Source organism: Rhagoletis pomonella, unplaced genomic scaffold (genome assembly GCF_013731165.1).
Source record: "Rhagoletis pomonella isolate Grant_MI unplaced genomic scaffold, Rhpom_1.0 Rhpom_scaffold_00003, whole genome shotgun sequence".
Classification (NCBI taxonomy): Eukaryota; Metazoa; Arthropoda; class Insecta; order Diptera; family Tephritidae; genus Rhagoletis; species Rhagoletis pomonella.
In genome coordinates, this window is record NW_023458557.1 from 24,411,906 (window position 1) to 24,437,235 (window position 25,330).

The following is a 25,330-nucleotide window of genomic DNA, read 5'->3' on the forward strand; positions in this document are numbered from 1 at the left end:
TTTTTTTTTTTTCAAAATTTTATTATTTTCGACTTTCGAAAAAAGTGTTTTTCGACGTAATTTTGCAGAACTTTTTTTTCCTTTTCAGGAACTCTAGAACTATTGAAAAGCTGCTCAGAACAACTTTTTATTTGCCTTTTTGCCACACGTCGTATGCTGCGTGAATCTGGCATACCCAATTTTCAAATCATTTTTTTTTTTTTGTGAAAATATCCAGAACTTTTTTTCCCCTCTTCAAGAACTCTAGAACTATTGGAAGGCTACTCAGAACAACTTTTTTTTTTGTTTTGCGTAATACCGTATGCTAACTTCCCAGACATCCGATCTGGGCGGGATTGTTGCAGCCGCTACAACAACAACAACAGCGCAATAAGCCACATCAACACAAGTATGAGCAGCCAGCCAAGCAACAAGCCATAGCAACACAAGTCATAGCAACACTCGACAGCCTCTTCATTGCCATGACAACGCAACATAACACAGCAACATGTAGCTGCGCGACAACGCAGCATCGAGCACACAGTCAAGGCTGCCAACTTGGCTCAAACCGTGCTATGTCTGGCTCTATCTTACATCAAATGGCACTTAATTTTTCAATTTGCCACTTAGTGCCAAAATGGTACTTTTCAAAAATAGAAATATTTCAATAAATTTTTGTGAAATCCTTTGCGTGTACTTCTTTTTCTCAACTAAAATTTTCTAATTTTTAAAGATTATTCAACTGGTTTATATTATTTTGGCATTGCACTTTTGTTTTAAAAATTTGGTTCTTATTTATTAAGGATTAAAACGGATGGCACCATTTTCGGATCTTTTATTTTTCTATTTGGCACATTTTGGCACTTTTTTATCCTCAATATGGCACCTCATAGTTAAGGATAGTTGGCAGCCCTACACAGCCTATTAAACAGTGTTGCCACTTTGTGAGTAATTCCTCAAAACGCGAGGAATTTCTGGTGCGCTTGAGTATTTTTTGAGGAATTTTCTCTCAATATATTTACAGATAACAAATGTAACCATGTTTTACACAACAAAGTTGTTAAAATCGCTCTGCAAATTTTTGGACAAAAAGCTTTCCGAAGTTTTATAAAGACCGAAGTACACCACACAAGCGGCTTGTCATACATTCTTCAAACCTACTTTTCCCATTTGGCCATAAGCCATGCAAACATGACTTGTTCAAGCAAAGAATTTTAGTTTTCTTCCGGTTCACAATGTAAAAGGGTTTTGTTTTCTTCGATTTTTCTCTCTTGTGTCCTCATTCGGTAAAAATTCCGTTGCTAATCAGGCGATTTTATCATACACAACGTAAGGGGCTTGATCAAACGCCAACATGGCGGCCAGAAAATCAAAAAAATTTAGATTTTTGTTCACATTTCCCTCAAACGGCTTGTCAAACCTTCATACATCCCCGTGGTAAACATAAATAGCTTTAAGCAAAGGGATATTTCGCTTGGTTTGTCAAGCCGCCGTGTGGTGTTTTTCGCTCTTAAGCACATCTGCATTTGCTGCTAAATACTCAAAATGTTATCGATAATTTTTTTCATTCCATCGTTATATTTTCAACTTACTTTGAACTTGCAAAATCTCGGTATCGAATGGAGAGAACGAGCATTGTTCGATCCTAAGAATATTCATATTGATTCTTCATTAGATCCAGAAAATTATAGGAAAAAAGTTTTTGAATCAAAATATTCTTCAGGTTCATATAAGTTCCCCAATTAAAAAAAAAAAAATTAAATCTGCATTACTAATACAGCCCCTTTTCTAATGCTTCGGTTGAGGACCAGATTGAGCACTGATATAGTTGCTGCAATATTATATACAAACCAAGGCATAAAAAATAACGGTGCTACTTTGTTTTAACCGCTAGAACAAATGTACTAATTGAATTGGAGAATGCAATTAATTTTTATACTAAGTACCTTTAAATAGTATGCAGTACACAATACTCATATCTGAAATAAGAAAATTTTGAGTAATTTGTTCGGATTTTGGGGATTTTTCATTTGTTTTTGAGGAATTTGGTATTTTTTTATGGCAACACTGCTATTAAACGAGCAACACGACGGAAAAGCAAGCAGTCAGCACCGAGCTGTGGTCGCGGCTGAACAGCTACAGCTGAAGGGAGAGTTTAATTGTGAGTTGGCAAATTACACTACGAGACATCGCCACTCAGTGGTAGGGAGCCATAGACCGAAGCAGTATTGCTACAGAAGTTTACCAAATTCCTCAAAAACAAATGAAAAATCCGAGCAAATTACTCAATATTACTGATATGAGTATTGTGTACCACATACTATTTAAAGGTACATAGTATAAAAATTAATTACATTCTCCAATTAAATTTGTACATCTGTTCTTGTGGCTCAAACAAAGTATAACCTTTTTTTCTATGCCTTGATTTGTATATAATATTGCTGCAAGTATATCAGTGCTCAATGTGGTCCTTAAGTCAGTCCTACAGATCTTTAAACTACTTAATATAAGTTCTACTGAAGCATTAGAAAAGGGCTATTAGTACTGCAGTTATATTTTTTTTTTAAATTGGAAAACTTATATGAACCTGAAGAGTTTTTAATTCAAAAACTTGTTTCCTATAATTTTCTGGATCTAATGAAGAATCAATTGAGGGATTCACAACGGTGTCGTAAGTGTCGTATTGTTGTATGTCGTAAGCTTTAAAAGCTTAAGTAAATCTTTAGAGAACTTGAAACCACAACCAACTATTTTCTAACACGGCGAAAATGCATAATATGACTGTGATGGTACTTTGCGAACCCCCTTGATATATGTTTAGGCGTTTAAAGTTTACGACATACAACAATACGACACTTACAACACCGTTGTGATACCCCAAATATGAATATTCTTATGATCGAATAATGCGTGTACTCTCCATTCGTTTTCGAGATTTTGCAAGTTCAAAATAAGTTGAAAATATAACGATGGAATGAAAAAAATTATCGATAACATTTTGAATATTTAGCAGCAAATCCGGATGTGCTTAAGAGCGAAAAACACCACACAAGCGGCTTGACAATCCAAGCGAAATATCCCTTTGCTTAAAGCTATTTATGTTGTGTATGGGGTGTTTGAAGGTTTGACAAGCCGGGAAATGTGAGCAAAGATCCAAATTTTTTGATTTTCTGGCCGCCATGTTGATGCTAGATCAAACCGCTTACGTTGTGCATGGTAAAATCGCCTCATTCGTAACGGAAGTTTTACCGAATGAGGACGCAAGAGAGAAAAATCTAGGAAAACTGAAATTTTTTGCTTGAAGAGTCATGTTTGCATGGTGTATGGCGAAATGGGAAAAGTAGGTTTGACAAGCCGCTTGTGTGGAAACTTAAGAAAATTTTTTGTTCAAAAATTTCCAGAGCTATTTAAGAACAGTTGTGTAAAACATGGTTGCATTTGTTATCTGCAAATATATCGAGAGAAAATTCCTCAAAAATTCCTTAAAATAAAAGTCCTCAATAAATACTCAGCGCATCCGAAATTCCTCACGTTTTGTGGAATTACTCACAAAGTGGTGGCCACTGGACCGAAGTGAGAGTTACGACTGAATGGAGGGATTGCTTGGGAGCTGGCAAATTACACCACAAGACATCGCCACTCTGAAGTAGTGACCACAAAATTCGGCTGCGGTCAATGCTCGCCCGCCGTCAGAAGAGCGACGTTCACCAGCGCCAGTAGAGGGCCACTTACCAGCGTCAGCAGAGCAATGTCAACAGCGCCAAGAAGAGCGCTACCCTCCGACGTTACCAGAGCACCGCTTACCGGCGTTAACAGAGCGTCGCCCAGATTGCAGCAGAGCAACAGCAAAGTCACGCCACCAAGGCATAAGGGACCGGTAACGGGACGCGGGTGCCGTTACCCAGCCACTGCAAGTGACGCTACCGATTTTTCCTATTGTAATTTTTGATATAACGAGTCTACCCCAGCGTTGTACAAGAAGCGTCAGGGCAGCAAAAACGCTTCGTTACAATTGTCTCCTCGACAGATCGTACATGTGCGAAAGAAATTTTTTACCAAATAACGCGAGTAAAATGGCGGAGCTAGTCAACACCACGTTGCTGGGCAATATACCAAAGGAGCAACTAGTGTACATTGCACAGGAATTGTGGGCTTAAAGGGCTTGACGAAGCATAGCAACGAAATCCAGCGAACAGCAGAAGAGTGGCGAGCATCACTACAACAAAGCAACCCTGTGTGTTTAGTAAAGAAAGCACTGTATGGTTTGCGCCAGTCAACTGTAACTCTGAACCGGATTGGGTTAAAGTCAACGAATTTCGAACCATGTTTCTACGTGCGGCGTGAAGGGGACAACATCATGTTGGTCATTATATACGTAGATGATTTGCTGTTAGCATCTTACAACGATAATTGGTTAAAAGCAACGAAGGAAACGCTCTCACAACATTTCGATATAAAGGATATCGGCAAGGTAAATCGATGTCTGGGTATAGATTTGCAGCAGAATCTGGCGAAGGGCGAGATATTTCTATCACAACGGTCGTATGCTGAATCAGTATTGAAACGTTTCGGCATGTCAGAATGCAATCCCTCGAAAACGCCAATAGAAGCGAATTGCAAACTCACACTGCATGCGCCGAAAAACGAGGCTGTCATGGCGAAATACCCGTGTCAAAGTCTAATCGGCGCTTTGATGTTCATGGCGGTATCTACAAGACCGGACATAGCGTATGCCGTGAATTTTATGAGTCAATTCAGCAGCACCTACTTGGATGACCACTGGAAGTCAGCAAAGAGACTTTTGCGTTACGTCAAAGGTATATTACAACAAGTTTTACTGTACAAGAAAACAGGTGTGGATTTGTACGGTGTAGTCAGTGCCGATTGGGGAGCAAATTTAGCAGACAGGCGATCCTGCTCAGGTTTTGCGTTTATATTTGCCGGGTCCTCTGTAAGCTGGGAAGCGCGCAAGCAACGTACTGTTTTACTTTCAAGTACAGAAGCGGTATACGTTGCTATAACTGAGGCTCCTAAGGAAGCCCTATACTTGAAAGCTGCCTTGAAAGAAGTGGGAATTGATTGTGCCAGCGTCAAATTATTTAACGATAATCAGAGCCCACAAAAGTTGGCCGTATCTTCGAACTTCCACCCTCGGACAAAGCACATTGACATACGTCATCACTTTATCCGTGACTGTGTGCAAGATAATACGATCACGCTAGAATACATGTCAACACAGCAAATCCCAGCGGACATTCTTACCAAGGGTCTCACGCAAATGAAACACAGTGTTTGTTCATCGCATTTGGGTCTTGTCGACCTCAGCTCAGAGGGATAAACTCTGTACTTCGAGAGGAGGTGTTGTGGAGGCGAAGTAGTTCGTAGTAAATAGTAGTAAATGAATATGTACTTAAAGTTACAACTATGTACCTCTTGCAACCCTGCATACTATTTTGCATTTGTCTTTTCGTCATTCATTCTTTGTAAACGTTTTATCGTATTGAATAAAGTCAGTCGTTAATTAGCATTCAAAATCTTCGGAATTTTAGTTTATTTAATGTTTATCATTTTTTTATGAAAGTAAAGCTTTTTTCATAACAAAAATCATATAAATCCGAATTTCCGACTTTGTGCAAAAAACTGTAAAAATTAATTCTGCAATGTTTCACCAAAATTTCAAATTTTAACTAGAATCTTTAGAAAAAAGATTTTGGCTTGCAGTTTTGTAACTCATTAAATTCGAGTATAATAAAGTGCAAGTGGAAAGTGATGCTCATTTTCTTCTCCTTTAAAGAAATTGCTGAACATAGATACTTACTTTTTATGAAAAACTGCGTTACACCGTCAACAAAAAAATTGCCAAAAAAGTCTTAGAGATATCAAAATTACACTTTATAATACTAAAATTTAACGAATTTTTTAACAAATTTCGCGGGCTGAAAATGTCGAGAAAAATATCCCACAAATTTCAGATGTTACTATAAGGATGCTGTTTCGAGGTTTATAAATCTAGGATCTTGGACTTTAATCAGTAAGTTTTTGTTGAAAAATTTGCAAAATTATTTCTTGTCCCGTATTCGGCTCCCATAAATATGGTCACCGCATCTACAAAATAGATTAGACTCTCTCGGCTCATAAGTTCGTTGTACTATCCAATAATGTCACCCAATACGTTTACGGCCCGAAGAAATTTGATCACATATCGGAGTGGAAAACAAGTTTGTTAGGATGTGGAACAAATAGCCAGGAGATCCATTTTTCTATACCGGCTAATGAACACCAAGACTTCTTATCTTTACGACAAACTGATATTTCCAAAATCCGTGCGCACAAGACACCTCATTGTACCTAATTTTAACAATGCAACATCGACTAGACTGTTTTTTATTAACACGATTAGAAGTTGGAACTCCATTCCAACTGCAATAAGAATAAAATTAAATAAAAGCAACTTCAAAGCTATCTTATACTCTCATTTTTCTAGCAACTTAAACAGACCATCAAAATCAATTTAAATTAATATACTTTAGCTTTAATTTGAGATTATAATGAAGTTCAATTGTAACTATTTAATTTTTGTTTTAATTTTTAACATTTAATTTTTGGTTTTTTCTATTGTAAATTCTATCTATTGTCTCATATTCAATGTAAGCTCTACTGTATTTGGTACCTATATTTGTTGTTCTAAAAAGGAAGACAATTCTTACTGTACTAATATCACCATTTTGATAATAAATGAAACGAAATGAAATTGAAAATATCCACGGAATGTCTAGAGAATGTCCCATAAATTTTTAAATAATTTAGTTTAAGAAGCAAAAAACTTTATATTTTCATTCAATAAAATCAGTACAGAGGACAAATAAGTTTTTATTAAACATTTATTTAAAGTAACATACCGAAACGGTGTAGTTCGCAAAATTTACGTATATTACGAATAAAGTTAGGTAAAACTGTCTTACGATTCTAGGGCTAAAAAATACTCAGTAAATTCATTTCCACGTGGCATTTTTAAATGCCTCCAATTTTTTGTCATTTCAATGCCTAGTGAAAATTCGGCACTAAGCTGAACATATTCTCGGTATAAAGTTTTTTAATTTTGCGATGAAATTCCCAAAAACGTAAAATTTAAATTACATGTCTATATTATTAAACGTGCGATATGTATGTACCTACTGTGTACGTATGTGCTCGTCATGAAAAATCCCTGTTTTTTAAAGATATTAAGCTATAAGTATTTTTCATATGAATTGCAAATAAAAACAATAATTGTTTACTTCAATTTCTTTCCAGAAACTGGCTGTTTGAAGGCACAATTATTGAACAATTTACATTTTCTCCTTTTCCAGTATGTACATATCTGTGCCCGTCAGTAGAGTTGGCCTTACTATTAGAGTTACAAAATCGATCGAGTGTTTTAACACTGTTTTAAACCTAAACCTACCAACTAGTGGTCAATTTATTGGCTCCGAAGCTTTTGCAAAGATTCTAACTTATAACTTCAAAATAAAACTATATATTTATCTCTATTTGATTTATTTTTTGTCTCTCGTAAAATTTGTAAAATTGTTCGTGGCTTTGTTGTTAATATTTTCTACGCTTCTCGCTGTCGCTTTTTCGTTTCAAGTCAAAGAAAAAACCGAAGAACCGGCGAACTCAAAGTAAATGAGACAAACCGAGCGAATGAGTGGCTGATTGAGTGAGAACCAGTGTTGGTATTTTAAGTACAATTGTACTTTTTTCAGTACAATTAGTTTTAAAAAGTACAAAAGTTCAATTTACCTATTTGAAGTACAATTTCAACCTCAAAAATACTTTTTGAACAAAACGCTGAAATCTCTGCCAGTACATTGATTATTAATCCGTTTGCATTTAAGTGAATGGACATACCTATTTTTCTAACTTGGTACAAAAGAAATTCTGAATTGTAATTTTGAAAGTGTGGTGATAACGATTTTTTATTACCGGTGGGTGAAATATCCCTCACAGGTCTAACGAAACGAAATAAATCACAAAATCAAAAATTGAAAAAATAAACAAATTTTAATCAAAATTTCAGTTTTTATTCAGAATTTGTAGACATTTTTTGGGTAAACATTTTTGAATGTCATTCATGCATTAAAAGGTGCAAGTTTAAAATGTCTAAAAAATACCATTGATTTCTGGCTTTCTTTTTTTTGACGGTGTTGCGCACCTTCTTCCATGTAAGGGATGTTGGTATTTTAATATATATGGAAGAAAATGCGCAACACCATTGTTGACTTTTTTCTTTAAAGAGCTAAATTATTAAAATTAATTTAAAAAATTAAATATATATATCTCAAACTGGGTGTACTTTTAAAAATGTGGAATATAATTTAAGCATTTTTTTGTATACTTAAGTTAAATTGTAAACTTGATGAAACTTAGCTTAACTTAGTGGGACTTTCTGACAAAACTGGCGATTACTTTATGGGCTAGTTGGAGAGATTTCAATGTACGTTAAATTAAGTCTACACCAACTGAAGCTGTACAATGAACTGAAAGATAAACTCACTGTAGTAGGCAAACAAATTGTTAATGTTTGGTTGAAAGAAAACGGGAGGTAATGTATTGGCGGAAATGGTAAAAAGCACAATTAAGCTCAAAAAGTTACAGTTTTTGTCTTAATTTTGTACAATTTAAAAATCTTAAATATCAACACTGGTGAGAACCCTTCATTGAATATATTTTTTGTTCAAGATTGTGACTATGATGCTGACTACACACGAGGCAACCGTTGAAGCAACCAGGGCATGTTGCTCATTGAAATTCGTGTTGCCGCAACGGACGGCCGAAAATTAAAAATATTTTGATTATTGTATTGGTTGCCGTGTCGGTTGCCTCATGTGTATCGTTGTGTATTGAGTTTATTGGCTTAGTTTATTGAAAAAAAGTGAGCTGAAAATATGTTTGGTTAAAAACAAAACTTTCTTCCGCATTTTCATTTCATAACATGGCGTACACTACAGAGGTTGCCGTAATGGTGACCTCGACACTTTGTTTCAAAGGTTGCTTCGTGTGTACTCAGAATGATATTTTTAGTCAATGATTCACCTCACACAAAATTACTTTCAAACTTTCACTAGCACAAATGAGTAAACTCAAGCTGGTAGACTATACACGGCAGAGATAAATATTGCCGGTGTTGAAGGAGGCACCGGTAAACTTGTAAGAGGATTGGTCGAAGTTTGACAGAAATGAAGGTGAAAAAAATCTTCTTCTTATTTGGCGCTGTAACCGCTTAAGCGATTTAGGCCGAGTTCAACAAAGCACGCTAGTCGTTTCTCTTCTGTGCCAATTGGAAATGCCAATTGAAGCCAAGTCCTTCTCCACTTGGTGTTCACCGGCGGGTTCCGAGTTGAATATTTTCAGAGCTGGAGCGTCGGAGTCCATTCGAACGACATAGCCAAGCCAGCGGAGCCGCTGTATTTGAATTCGCTGCGCTATGTCCATGTCGTTGTAAAGCTCATACAGCTCATGATTCCATCGACTGCGGTACTTCCGGCGCTAACGCGCAAAGGCCCGTAAATCTTCCTCAAAATCCTTCTCTCGAATACTCCAAAAGCCGCCTCATCGGATGTTGTCATTATCCATGCTTCTGCGCCATACACCAACACGGGCATGATGAGTGACTTATAGAGTGTGGCTTTGGTACGTCGAGAGGGGACTTAACTCCTTAATCTACTCAGTCCAAAGCAGCACTTGCTGGCAAGAGTGATTCTGCATTGAATTTCAATGCTGACATTATTGTCGGTTTTAATGCTGGTTCCCAAGTAAACGAAATTCTCCATTTTCTCGAAATTATGACTGTCAACAGTGACGTGGTTACCAAGAAGCAAATGCCCTGACTGTTTGTTTGATGACAGAAGATACTTCGTCTTGTCATCGTTGACCACCGTGTCATTCGCGTTGCTTCCTTATCCAACCTGGGAAAAGGCAGGGCAGACTCCACGGTTCTTGTTACCGATGAAGTCGATGTCATCGGCGTACGTCAGCAATTTCAGGGTCTTGTAAAAAATTCTTCCTGAGCAGTTCAGTTATACAGCTCTTATTATCTTCTCCAACATCAGATTAAAGAAATCACATGAAAGGGAGTCACCCTGTCTTAAACTCCGTTTGGTGGCAAACAGCTCGGAGAGGTCTTTCCCAATTCTGACGCAGCTGGAGATATTGCTCAACGTAATTTTACACGGCCGTATCAATTTCGAGGGGTGCCAAATTCAGACATCGCAGCGTATAGGTAACTCATTTTAGTGCTATCGAAAGCTTTAAAGTCGACAAAAAGGTGGTGAGTGGCGATCCTTTTCTCCAGGCCTTTTCCAAGATTTGGTGTATTGTGAACACCTCGGGTATGGTGGATTTGCCAGGTCGAAAGCCACACTGATAAGGCCCAATCAGTTCATTGACGGTGGGCTTCAGTCTTTCACACAATACGTTCGATACGACCTTGTAACCTATGCTTAGAAGGCTGACCCCCGGGAGTTGGGGCGAATGGCCTTTGTTGTGGATGGGGCAGAGCACACTTCTTAAATTCCAGTCGTCGGGCATGCGTTCATCTGACCATATTCTGTATAAGTGATGATGCATGCACCCCAGCGAACACAGTTTCAAATATTTGAGAAAAATGTATTTCTCAATTTTATATCAAATGATTCTCAAATTGAAAACGTAGTTCCAATTTTACATTTGAAATTCATTTGAGGTTGATTTGAAAAAAGATGGCAAGTGTCAAACGATATCAAAATGCGCAATCAAAAATTGTAAGAATACATTTAAGATGAATTGAACAAAAAAACAATGAATAAAAAAAAAATTTCAAAGAGAAAGCCCACAAATAGTGGATTTGATGTTAGCGCGGATTGAAGAAGCTGCATCTCTTCAAGACGAATCTATATCTTAATACGCTAACATAAATTTTGTCTCCGTTCGTTTGGCGATTTTACCGAACCGATTTTAAAACCAAGAACACCGTTGGAAAGGCATTTTTCCGTAGATGAGCAGAGTTTTTATGGTTTAACAAAACCGTCGTTTAAACATTTTCGTATTTGTGTATAGATGTTGCTGCAACATGTTCAATTTGACATGTTTCGCATGTTGTTTCACTTCACATTTGAAATTAAGCTTTGAAATAAAGATAAATATGAAGATGAAGAAATAAATGATAACGATGAAGTCAAAAAAAAAAGGCAAAAGTGAAGATAAAGACGAAAAATGAGATAAAGGCGAAAATGGAGACAATGAGAAATAAATAAGAATTAGGTTAACAGAGTTGAAATTTTCCAATAGGAATCGAAATAAAATCAGCCATAAACGTTACTGAAATTTATCGAATAATCGAAATTTATAATTATCGAAATTTATCCATGCTTATTAAGTTATCGCAACGTGTCGAATTATTCAAACTGATCAATGTTTACTGAGTTGTCGAAATTTGTAGACAAATAAACTTAATTGTCCAAATTTACGGATAGTTGTCGAGCTATAAAAACGTGTGGGACTAACGAAATTTGTCAAGTTAAAGAAATGTATCAAGCTATCGATATTTATTGAATTATCATTATTTATAGATTTGACGAAATTTATCGAGGTGTCGTAATGCGTGGAGTTCGTTCAACTTACAGAGTTATCGATAATCACACAGGTTTACAAAAAAAAAGTGTATGCATATCATGTTATCATCATATGTTGATAAGCGTGTCGAATAACATAGGGATATATAGGTTTGGTTTAATATGCATAAGCTTTTTTTTTGTAAACCTGTGTTATTGATCTACTAAAATTGGTTGGTTCAACGAAGCGAAGTTTATGGAATTTCCAAAATATATCGAAATTTCAAGGTTATATAAGCTTATCGATTTATCACTGCTTATCGAATTTAATCGTCTTAACAGAGTGTAGCGAGTTATCAAAATGTTTAGATAGTTTTCGAAAAATGTGGATATGTCAAAAGTAAAAGTTTATAAAGGTATCCAAAGTTTTTACATTTTGGAGTTATCGAAATTTATCGAACCATCGAATTTCACAGTTATCGAAATTGGTCGAGTTAACGAATTTTGTTGAGTTATCGAATTTTAGTGTTCTTGAAATTCGTCGAACTATCGATATGTATCATATCATTGACATTTATAGATAAACTTGAATGTATCGGGTCAATTCCAAGTCCTGCCGAAGTCCTCTAAAGACCTTCTCAGATAAAAAAAAAGTTTAGTTACGTTTTAGCAGAAGATTTTCCGGTTAGTTAATTTGTACCGTAAAAGTTTTGCTACGTGTTAAGTTAGAAAACCTCCAAGGCTTCTAGAACTAGAAAAACTGTCTAATTTCGACAGCAACTGGCACTCTAGTTTATTATAAATTACTTTATCTTAATTGTTTCTTTTGTTATGTACATATATATGTACATCGCGAAGAAAAAATAAATATGAAATATACATTTCCTATAATAAATTTTATTTCCACATTTGAAGTACAATTGATAAATAACCTTTGCAATTGATTTGAGAGTTAACCATATTCTCAAATGGAGATCAAACTCCCCTTTTTATTGAGAAATCTGTAATTTTCAAATCAATATCAAATCATTTTCAAACGTTTGACATTTGAGAAAGACGTATTGCGAATACCTGATCTATGGTGAATTTGCCGGGCCTAAAGCCACACTGATAAGGTCCAACCAGTTCGTTGACGGTGGGCTTCAGTCTTTCGCACAATACACTCGATGAGACCTTACAACCTGTGCTTAGAAGGCTGATTCCACGGTAGTTTTTCTTGTCGCCGTCGCCTTTCTTGTGGATTAGGCAGAGCACACTTAAATTCCAGTCGTATGTTCTGCATACGAGCTGATCAGCTCCTCGCCGCTGTACTTGAATAGCTCGGCTGGCAGGCCGTCAGCTCCAGCAGCTTTGTTGTTTTTCAGCCGCGAAATCGCTATTCGTACCTCGTCATAGTCAGGTGGCGGGACAGCTACTCTATCATCATCGACTGGGGACTCGGGTTCGTCTTCTTCACTACTTTCAGCGCTGCTACCATTCAGTAGGTTGTAAAAGTGTTCCCTCCACAATTTAAGTACATTCTGGACATCGGTCACTAGGTCGCGATTGTTGTTCTTGTGTCCGTAAGTCGCCTAACCCTCTGGTAGAATTTTCGGGCGTTCTTCCTGTCGGCCAGCATCTCAAGCTCTTCGCACTCACGTATTGCGGCCTCTCTCTTAATGCGGCAAATACGTCTCGCTTCCCTCTTCAGCTCCCTAGAATGGTCCCACAAGGCTCGCGTTGCGCCCGATCGCAGCGTGGCCATGTATGCGGCATCTGTTTTCTCTGCAGCTTCCTGACACTCCTCATCGTACCAGTTGTTCTTTCGGGCTCGCTGAAATTCGACTACTTCTTCGGGGGCGTTACTTAATGAACGGGAAATGTGGTTCCACTGCTCGCATATATCGGTTTGTTGAAGAGTGCTCTCTGAGAGCAGGTGTGAGAGTCGAATGCATTGGCCTGGCCATCTGTTGTGACTGCACCTTTTCGACGTTAAAATACTAGAAACATGCCTTCCGTCAATCACAACATGGTCAATTTGTGCTGAAAAAAACTCCAAACCTAAAATTTAGGCTTCCAGATCACTTTATGAGTTTTCCAGGCAGAGATAGCTGCCACCTACTGAGGAGAATTCGATTTGCTGCTGATTTGCGCGACGTCGACAAGGGGGTAAATATCTACTCTAAATATTCTACCGGATTCTAACTTTCGCAGCTGCTGTGGGACTGTCCAGCTTTTGCAAGGCTGCGGTCTAAACACCATCGATCCAAGTTTTTAATGACCCTGCCTCAGTTACCGTCCAAGTGAGGCAACTACATTAACCTAACTGTTTCTTCTTTTTGTTTTTAAATAAATACACTTGATTTAAAACGGTAGTCGTTTTACATATCGCACACCAGGCCGATTTTTATGCATAAATCAATTCGTAGGATTTATCTGCACTTAATGCAAATATTTTTTCTCCGTAATTATATTCTCTAACTAGAAAACTACTTTAAATACCTGTTTTTGCATTAATTGCGTTAAATCATTTGTGCCTCTTTTGAAGATGGTGTGCGATATGTAAAACGACTACGGTTTTAAATTAACCCCTCTTTTCTAACAGGGTCACAAAACTTAGCTCATCACTGTTGTAATTTCTAGTGCGTCCCAAAATATGCCACAAAAATTCGATTTTAAGTGCTAGGAAAATACACAAAAGCTTAGCTTAGCGGCTTATTTGTTGCAGCAGCAAACTTGGAGGCACAGTAAAAATCACAGCAGTGATGAGCTAAGGTTTGCGATTTTTTTAGAATACGGCTGTAAGTGCCATTTGTGCCATGTTTTATAAACTTAAATAAAACAGTAGTAATTTAATTATGATTTTCTCTCTCTTTCAGGTGTGTGATAATTTTATTGATATTATGCATTGTGGGTGCTGTTGGCTGCAAAATGTGGTTAACCTCTTTTAAGCATTTTCCTGTACCATATCTACCTTTTGACGTTAACCCCAGTTATGAAGGCCTTTTGACTTTCTGGACGTACATAATAATATTGCAGGTGATGATTCCATTGTCTTTGTACGTTACAATCGAATTATGCAAAATCCTCCAAGTGTACCACATACACAACAATATTGACTTGTACGACCAGGATACAAATAAAAAGACAGAATGCCGCGCAATGAACATTACAGAAGAATTGGGCCAAATACAGCATATATTTTCAGATAAAACAGGAACACTCACTGAAAATAAAATGCTGTTTCGGCGATGCATTGTCAATGGCATTGACTACAATCACCCGCCTTCTGAGTTGGAAAAATTGCATTCAAAGCCAGGCACGCCTGCGCCACCGTTAATATCAAATTCCACATTGATGAATGATATGCTAGAAGTAATAAACTCTGGCCACTGTTTATCGCCAAATGCGCAACGACTTCAAGAATTTCTTTTGGTATTAGCAATGTGCAATACTGTGATTGTAAGCGCCACACCCCATCATGATTTGATGAATGCCAGTGGCATAATGGAGGTTCAAGGAGCGAGCAAGAGTGATTCAGGAGTGCTGGAAAGTAAGTTTCAATGCTTGTTTAATATTTTTGCTTATATAATTTGATTGATTAAGGTTTAAAGGACAATCGAACTCCACTTCAAAATATAACTCAAACAGATTCGTCTTCATCATCTATAGCGGCAGAGTATAATAACTTGGCGCCTGCTATACCCCCTGATCGTTATACTCGTTTAGCCGAATCGCGTTCAGTAACACCATCGCCGCCCCCAAACCTCTCTTATATTTTGCCGTCGCGGACACATATTCCATCTTTATCGCCGATAAACAGCTCTGCAGAGACTACACCTACTTCTGATTCGCCTCCATTGAAAATTAAATCAATTTCCAATAGCATAGCACAAACGGGGCGAGCAAAAGCAGTGATAAATTCAAAAATAACAAGCCTTACCTCGTTTCTTAATGTAAAAGCACAAGCGAAAAAATTTTCCAACAAAATAAAGTAAGTCCTAGTAATCTAAGTATGCATACATATATATGTATATACGCAGTTTTATATCTTCCTAAATAAAAATACATTTGCCAGTCAAACAAAGAACCGACAACCAATCAAAACGGCCGACGGAAGACCGTTTTATGAAGCCGAGAGTCCAGATGAGCTTGCGCTGGTGAACGCTGCCTACAGCTATGACTGTTGTTTGGTCAATCGTAGTCCAAATCATATACTAGTTAGCATTGCCAACGCAGGTATTATAGAATATGAAGTTCTAAAGATTTTACCTTTCGATTCGAACCGCAAGTGCATGTCCATCGTTGTTCGTCGCACTGGAACGCAGGAAATCATACTTTATTCAAAAGGTGCCGACAGCTCCATTATGCCTGTATTAGCGCCATGCGCCCCAAACACTCCGGAGGGTATATGACCTTGAATGAAAAGAAGAAATTAGCATATTTATATCCGTTTTTGGTATATTTTTTATACGTTAGGTCTAATGCGAGAAAAGACCCTACAACAATTGGATCGCTATGCGCGTGATGGTTTGCGCATATTGGTCATGGCGAAACGGATACTTAACCCTGCTGAGTATACCGAATGGTGGGCGCGTCATCAAGAAATTGAAATGTCATTAGAGAACAGAGAACGACGAATTCGTGACTCGTTTGCAAAGCTGGAGTCTAATTTAATAATATTGGGTGCTACGGGCATTGAGGATAGGTTGCAAGATGGCGTTCCAGAGACGATAGCTGCTATGCTTTCCGCCGGCATTTCAATGTGGGTGCTAACAGGCGATAAGCCAGAAACGGCAATCAACGTTGCGTATTCGGCGAAATTGTTTACGCAACAGATGGAAATAATACGGTATTTATATTTTTTTTTTGTCTCTTCCTGAGCAATTGGAGAAATATTAAAATAACACTAAATGCAATGAAATTAACCCAAGCGCACTCGAAATATAAGCCGGTATATTTCAAGTTTGGCAATTTCTATTTGCAACACGCTTAAACTTTATTTAAATCTACGGGAACTTGTTCAAAAGCTCCGAAAGACAACATCGCGAAGAATTTTTAATTTCTACGATAGCAAAGCCCGTTTAATTGAGATTGAAGATCGCACAAGTTATTTTGTAGAATTATACGCGGAGCCAATTAACCGGGGCTTGCTTAATTGAACAATCGAGCCTTTTACCGAGCTCTTGGTTAAAACAAACGTGGTAAAATAATCGCAGGGTCCACTTTCGTGTTGTGTGTCTTTTCATTGTACAAGATAAAAATCTTTGGTAATATGATCTTTTGGAACTTTTTAAAATGTTCTGGTAGAAATAAACAAAATTTATCAGGGATGCATGTAGAACTTACAAATTTGAACTTACTTTACACTGCATTGCGCTTGCGTCAAATAAATGTGCGAATGCTATATTTCTATACTTCTGATATCTTTCAATTCAAGTCAAAGGGATATAATTTTACTCCAATATATTTAGTCTAACGGCACGTTCCCGCGATGCTGCCGAGAGTGCAATTAATGTTTACTTAGCCGAGTTGGACAACAGCAAGTCATCCTATAATACTCGGCTGAAACCACGTGCTCTGGTGGTTGACGGAAAAACACTCACTTTTATCCTGGATTTGCGGTAAGTTTTTGAAACAAAACCTAAGAATAAAGATTACACTGTACTAGTTCAAAAAATCAACAGAGAGGAAACATATGTACCTCGCAAAAGGTACGGATTTGATGTCGGCGCAAGTTGAGCCAATATCTATCTATATATATAAAAATGAAATGTTTTTCTTATGACCGCGATGCCTGACCAAACGGATGAACCGATTTCAATTCTTTAAAAAGTGCTATTTTGGACCTTCTGTGTAGAAGGTTTTTTGATTTAAAAAAATTTGAAACTTTTTGTTGTTGTTGCCGAAAAATGAAGATTGCTGAGAAGTCACGATTTCACAATTTCATACAGTTTTCTGTACATTGAATGTCACTAAACTACTAAACGGCTGGATCGATTTGGTTCATATTTGGAACATATATCACTACCTTGAAAAGAAATATTTCTATAAAAAATTTGCTCGCTAGGCGGCGCTGGGGTCAGAATATTCTTAAAAATTACATTTACTTGCTAATTTGGCTCATATTTAGAAAAAAATTTAGCCAATTGAAAAGAAATATTTGGACTTGAAACTTACACGATAGGTGGCCCTGTGGCCGAGACATCCCAAAAAATTATTTTACGCAAAGAGAAGGATATATCTACTATATATTTGTGGAAGTATGTATGTATGTACGTATGTGTCCGGTGTGGGAATCGACAAGGGGGCGTGGAATCGACAAGGGGGCGTGGCACCTGCCATAGGGGGAAACTTTTAATCAGCCATAACTTCCGAACTATAAGTCACATGAACTTGAAATTTGGTACGCAGTCATATATATGGTAGGTGCTTACAGTAGAGTATATATAAATGACTTTGTAAAAGTAGGCGTGGCACATCCTATAGGCGTGAAATTTGTTACCAATCATAACTTCGGAACTATAAGTCACATGAACTTGAAATTTGGTATACAGCCATATATATGGTAGGTGCTTACCATATAAATAAATGAGTTTGTAGAAGTGGGCGTGGCACATCCAATAGGCATGGAATATTTTATCAGCTATAAATCCGAAACTATAAGTCATATGAACTTGAAATTTGTTATTCAGTCACACATATGGTAGGTGCATATATTAGGGTATATATAAATGAGTTTGTAAAAGTGGGCGTGGCACATCCCATAGGAATATTTTATCAGCTATAACTCCGGACTATAAGCCACATGAACTTTAAATTTGGTATACAGATATAACTATGGTAGGTGCTTACAGTAAGGTATATATAAATGAGTTTGCAAAAGGAGGCGTGGCACATCCCATAGACGTGGAAAATTCGGAATCATATGTCACGTGAAATTGAAATTTGGTACGCAGACGTATCTGTAGCAGGTGCTTATAGTAGGCACGTCCCATGGACCTGGAATGTTTTATCAGCTATAACTCCGGAACTATAAGTCGCTTGAACTTGAAATTTCTTACGCAGCCATTTTAATGGTAGGTACTTATATTGGCGTATATATAAATGAGTTTGGAAAAGGGGGCGTGCCACATCCAATAGGCATGGAATTTTATATCAGCTGTAACGTCGGTACTATAAGTCCCACGAACTTGAAATTTGGTATGCAGATATATCAACGGTAGGTGCTTATACATAAATGGGGTTGTAAAAGGAGGCGTGGCACATCCCATAGGCATGGAAAATTTTATCAGCTATAATTTCAAAACCATAAGTCAAATTAAATTGAAATTTGGTACGCAAACGTATCTATGGTAGGTGCTAGGAGTATCTTAATATATAAAAATCCCGTGTCACTGTGTTCGTTTACGCTAATCTTCGAAACCGCTTAACCGATTACAATGAAATTTTTGTTTTTTTTTCATCCAAATTTTTTCTATGTTCTCGCATCATGCTTATCTAATATATAAAAATCGAACTCTTCCTACACGGCTCGACCGATCTTTATGAAATTTTTGTGTTATATATGGTAGGTATGGGAATCGGATGTAAAGCATATTTCATACCGCTAGGTGCAGGGGCGGGCACCTCCCAAACAAACCGAATTTTTCATACTGCATATCCCGGAAAATGTTCATGGAAGAGGTCTCGAACTTGGTATGGAGATATATGAAAGCAATCGCATACTCATGGAGATAAATTGTGGTTATCGGAAAAGGAGGCGTGGCACCTCCCATACACATCGAATTTTTCATACTGCATATCTCTGGATGTGTTCATGGAAGAGTACTGGAACTTGGTATGTGCAAGATATATGTATAAAACGCGACTGGTCATGAAGAAAAGTTGGGGCTATTGGAAAAGGGGACGTGGCACCTCCCATGGTAGATTACTCGAAAATGGTATAGAGATATATGAAATAAATCCCATGCTCTTAGAGAAAATTTGAAAAGGGGACGTGGCGCCTTTCAAACGCACTGAAACTATTACGTATCTTTGTATGCATGTACAGTTTTGCTAAGTTATTTAAGACGGCAAATATGCCTTCTGACAACCACCAAACCGTAATATTAGAAGACAAATGCGTCACTAAAAATCATGAACGTGAACTCTTGGTGAAAATCTTGGACCAAAATGTTTGAATACAAAAAATTTATTTTGGGCAGGACGAAGTTCGACGGGTCTGCTAGTTGTTTTATAAAAATTATACTTAAAGCAAGATATTTAAGCACAAATATGGAATATTTGTTTAACTATGATATAAATTTTTTACTGATACACACATACACTCAGTCAAAAGTTTAGGTACAGTGAATTTTATACAATACCGGCAACTATTTTTTAAGTATTTTATTTTTCGCTAATTTTTTATACAAATATTGTTAATTCTACAACAAAAACCTCAAAAATCAGAGTTCCAAACCTTATGCAAAAAGTTTTTGTTGTAGAATTAACCTTAAAGAATGAGCGAAAAATAAAATATTTAAAAAATAGTTGCTCGTATTGTAAAAAAATTGCTGTACCTAAACTTTATTGACTGACTGTACTTTTCACATTCTTCTTAATTTTTTCAATGTGGGTAATTCAATCATTTGTTTTCAATGTAAATCAATTCAATACCTATTGTTTCTTTAAGAATAAAATTACTAGAAGATAATCCAGCACAAATAGCGGCCGCTGTGGTGTATTGCTTAACAGTGCGCGCTACCATTCCGAAGGGTCTGGGCTCAAGCCCTGTTCAACCCAACGTCAACAAATAAGAAACAAAAACGTTTTTATAATAGAGGTCGCCCCTCGGCAATGGCAAGCCCCCAAGTGTATTTCTGGCATGAGAAACAGTTTCTCATAAAAATACAATCGCCGTTCGGAATGGGCGTAAAACTGTAGGTCCCTCCCCTTTATGTGGCGATCTCAAGGCGGGCGCCACAAATCGGAGGAGAAGCTCGGCTAAACACTAACATCATATATCACAGCGCCAATCGGTTATTATTAATTCAACAAAAAAAGACTTTGTTCCTATATATTGTGATTTATTGGCGAAAATTTCAACGTATTCTTCGATTTCGCTTAGTTTTTCGAACGTAAGTGAATTCTCTTCATTGAATTTCTGTAAAAAACCAATTTATTTTACTTTTTTTTGTAATACATAACAATATTTGTTCGCCAAAATTGCCATTTCTTTTCAAATTTCATCTTCTGAATCCGCTTCTTGAAGTTTCCAACAAATGTCTCCTGAAAGGGCATCAAGCTTCTTTCCACTATACCAATTTTCAAGTCTAGCTGCGAATTGATGAAAGCGCTCGCCGTGCTCATCTGATTCAGCGGAAGATTGTTCATGGAATATATCAGTATGTCAATGTAAGATGAAATGTAACAGTCATTTTGAGCGTTTATTTAACAATCTAGATATTTACATGTATATCTACTCATCTGTTAAACTCGCGACTGACGGGACGCGTAATTGCTATTCTGCTATTAGTAGCGATGTGCCAATTGATAGAAAAGTAATCTGGGCAGTGAATTTTTGACAGCTATGAGGTGAATAAACATTTTTTTATCCGGCAGGGCTTGCCAAAAATTTGGCAGCAAGCATTAGCTTGGTTTCTTTACAGATAATTATCACTAGTTTCTGCTGGAAAGCGTTTATTAACCCCAAGAAACCAGCGGAAACTAACAGCTCTCTCTCGTTCTTACGCTTTTCTTATTTTTGTATGTATAAATGCTCAGAAGGAAAAAATAAATCGATGAAGCGATGACTGTCTGTGCACACGATAACTGGAGTAAAAATTAAGATATCTTAACTAAACTTAATAACCACGCCTACCTCCCACTTCATTCAAAATTGACCAACAACCACATGATCAAGTGTGAATTGCAGCGGAATAGCTGCGCTTGATTGTAGTTGGTTGTTGGTCCAACCACATGATCAAGTGTGAATTGCAGCGGAATAGCTCCGCTTGATTGTAGTTGGCTTAACAAATGAAATAGTGGAAAAAGCAACAAGAATTCACAAGGTGAACTTAGCACAGTGCGTAGGCAACTGGCTGAGTCAGTGGGATCGTCGAAGTCTGATGAGAAAATGTGGTGATTTCCGAAATAGCTATCACTTCTACCATTTTTTCAAATTATTGTTGCTTTTCCACAATAAGTTTTTCATGAAAAACGGCCTCAAGCTCAATAAAAATTGTTGAATAAAATAATTTATAATAATCTCTCTTTGTTTTACATTTACATTTGTTATTATTTCCTCATTTCTAAATATGGTGTAGTTTTTTTCTAAATATGGTCACCCAAATTAGAAAGGCGACGAAATGGTATCAGCTGTTTTCGCTTCCACTCTAATTCTTTTTAAGTAGGCAAAATAACGGGGCGAACGGTGAACGACAGCATCGGAGAAGTTAGCCATTCGCCGGTATTGTATTTCAAGCATTATTGTATGGTAGATCTACCACAAATTTTTTAAAATTTGGTTGTCTACCTCATCTACCACACATGGCTTAAAATCTACCATATTTTTAGGCAGAACATTTGTTTACAATTTTCACATAACTCTAAAATTTTAACTCAGTTCTTATACGAAATATAAAAATTAATCAATGAATTTTTAAAAAGGTACATCATAAATTTTGCTTTAAATATATCTGTGCCTTAACTTTTTAATATTTCAAAAATCCGCAAATTTATATTTGCTAAAGTATTATGCAATGGAAAAATAATTTGGTCGATTTTTTTGCATAAATCAATCTGTAGGATTTTTCCCAAATTAATGAAAATATTTTTTGTCTTCTCTTTTTGCCTTTCCACAATAAGTTTTTCTTTAAAAACGGCCCCAAGATCAATAAAAATTGTGGAATATAATTGTTACAAGGCCATAAAATAAAAAAAAAAACAAATACATTATTTTATTTCAAGCCACAACTATATTTTTTAAACAACAAACATAATTCGTGTTTATGTTATTTTCTTCTAAGGCTTTGAAAGCAAAAAAGAAATACGGCCACCTTTGGCACGCTCAGCTATCATTGCTCAGCAGGGCGATAGAAATAAATCTATCGCCATGAAACGCCGCCGAGCGAACTTAGCATTTCCCTTTGGCTGTGTTCAATTTCATGAGCTTGCAAGTCCTTTTCTGTATTTCGAATAACTAATTGAAAGTTGTGCTAATAGTGTTATTTTATTTATCGTTTAGCAAAAGTTTTCTAAAAACTAAACGAAATGAAAAAAATATTTTTTTTTTAACAGAAAAAACTAAAAATTTGAGAAACTGAAAGTGAAAGAAAAAAGATGAATCAAAAAAGTTTTCAAACGTTAAATTAAATTAAAAATGTGAATTTTTTAAGCAATAACACTTAAAAAGAAATTGTTAAAAAAAAATTCGTTGCCGAGGATTGAACTCGGATCTCTTGAATGGCACGAAAGTGCTCTGCTCACTGGGCCATTGCCACCGATACAGCAACGTTATCGAGATTGAAATTTATTAAAAACAAACAAAAAATTTCAAAATCATTCGTTAAAAAGATAAGTAAAGGTTTTTGTTTACTTAACTTTAATGTTCCTTAAATGCTTTTAATGAATCATTAACTGACTGAGAGGGAATTTTTTTAAATCGTTACTGAGGGACACCTTAAGTAATCATTAAACGACTCTGAGTGCGGCTGTTAGTGTATTGCTGGTAAGTGAGCTTTATTATAAGCTTTTTTACTCTTAGTTAGACTGATATTGAGTATTCTTCAGTGGAGTATCCACGGTTATCGGAATAACTACTCTGATATCGAAATACTCATTAAAGAGCAATATCCTAAGACCATATGTCACCAAGAGACGCACTGCCAATCCATCTCAAAATCACCACTTCCTAAACAATATAAGGGACATTTTCATAATTTTACCTACAACTCTACTGCTAAGCAAGGGCCTGCCTTATTAATACATGAAAGTATACCATATTAGTGATGTGAATAGTATCGAGTATCGAATATCGCCAAAGCAAAATAACGGGATGCAAAATTTACAATGGTTGAATGGCGAATGGTTAAAGAACAGTGTATAAATAACCAGATTTCAAAATGATAATTTACTGGAACACAACTTGGATGAAACAAACGGCAATTCTCTTTGGAGTGATTTTGATCAAAAATTTAAGTAAGCTCACAAAAGTTTTTAGTGTCTGACATAGTCGAGGGTAATGCATATATTCAAGAAGATTTATTGGAGAGTCATAGAGATCCACTCGCGTGTTGGAAAGAATGGGAAAAATATATCCCCCAATAGCTGAAATAGTTGAAAATTATTTATGGTAAGTGTATAAAGGTAAAAATAAGCTTCAACAGTAGTTCAGTAGTTTTTATGGAATTTTTTCGATTGAAAACATTTTTACTAAAAAGAGTCACTATGAGTAAGAACATAAGATTAAAAGTCATACGATTTTTATTGGTTTTGGTATAAGGAATTTTTAACGGAATAATGTAAGTGGGGCAATATAGGGGCCGAGAATCCTCGTGATTCCGGCAACGGGGATCAATGGGGGAGCCGGTTCTTTAAGACAATCTTTTACTTACTCTCACGAATATTCTAATCTCCAATGGTATTAACAAATTGGGTTTTGGTATAATAGGCACAATTCACGTTTAATTTATTTATATAAGTATATTAATATAAATATACAGGAACGAATTCACTCACCTGAGTTGTCGCTGGCTGTCGAATCAGAAAAGAGAAGGAGACTATAGTGACTTGCCGCATTTATAGATTCCACGGAAGGTGGAATCTGGCAACGGGATTGACTAACAGGACTCGTGCCAAAAGGGAGATAACGTAACGAGTCCTGTCAGCGAGTGATTAGCAGCGACATCTCTCGGTGAGGTTTGTATGCTAAACTTAACCCTAAAATGCAGACCTAAACAGTAAGAGTATAGATTATCGTATACTGTTACTCGATACTTGTTTCCAAAGTATCGAGTATCAATCGATACATGCAAGTATTGAAAATTTACATCACTATACCATACACTCTTGGAAACATCAATTCCCATCTATCTGTAATCACTGCCATAATAAAGTTAAAACTCAATTTCACCATAGTCGCCATTTACATCCCACCACAAAAAACATTTTCTACTTCCGATCTATTTAATATACGAAACAAGTAATAACCCCCGAAATTCGGGTCAATTCAGTAAAGAAGTATTGAGTATTCGAACTTAAGTAAAAAATAAAACGTGGTATTCATCAATATACTTAAGTCATTAGCTCAATTTTTTAAAACGCTTTAAAATTAAATAGCTTTAAAACGATGTTAAGATGAAGTCTCTACGATGAGCAGAACCTGAGATACAGCGATTTGAAGAAGTACATGATTAGTCAGAATCACGAAAAAATGCAAACTTTGACAAATCATATCTCCGAAGAAAAAAATAGAACCCATAAAAAAATTTGAAGCGAATCGGAGCCATAACATAATTTTTTTTACGAAATCCGTCCGACTTAAAAAGAATGGCTCACATACATTTTATACGGTTGACAAGCGGGCTCGCTTATCTGCATAAACCGCCTTTATTTGCATTAACTCATGCATTATCCCCTTTAAAATGAGAATATCCGGCTGAACAAATACATACAAATTTCGTGCATTTGTTTGAGCGTCGAGATATAATTTTGTGTCCATATTGTGAGAAATTCCTATTTTTTGCTTTCGAAAAATATATTTCAAAACTATGAATTTCAATTCCACTGAAAATTGGTTAATATTTTTCAATAGATTA

General features: G+C 36.5%; 1 protein-coding gene across 3 annotated transcripts in view; it reads left to right on the forward strand.

The window, feature by feature from the left end:
* The window catches only part of LOC118735089 (probable phospholipid-transporting ATPase VD), a gene marked incomplete at its 5' end in the record, with an annotated part of 309,599 nt that overhangs the window by 70,467 nt on the left and 213,802 nt on the right, over positions 1 to 25,330 (forward strand). For all 3 annotated transcript variants that reach the window (XM_036464700.1, XM_036464702.1, XM_036464701.1), the window contains 5 exon segments: positions 14,408 to 15,081; positions 15,135 to 15,522; positions 15,607 to 15,935; positions 16,008 to 16,380; positions 17,003 to 17,152. In XM_036464700.1, the coding sequence (XP_036320593.1) occupies positions 14,408 to 15,081; positions 15,135 to 15,522; positions 15,607 to 15,935; positions 16,008 to 16,380; positions 17,003 to 17,152 (1,914 nt within the window).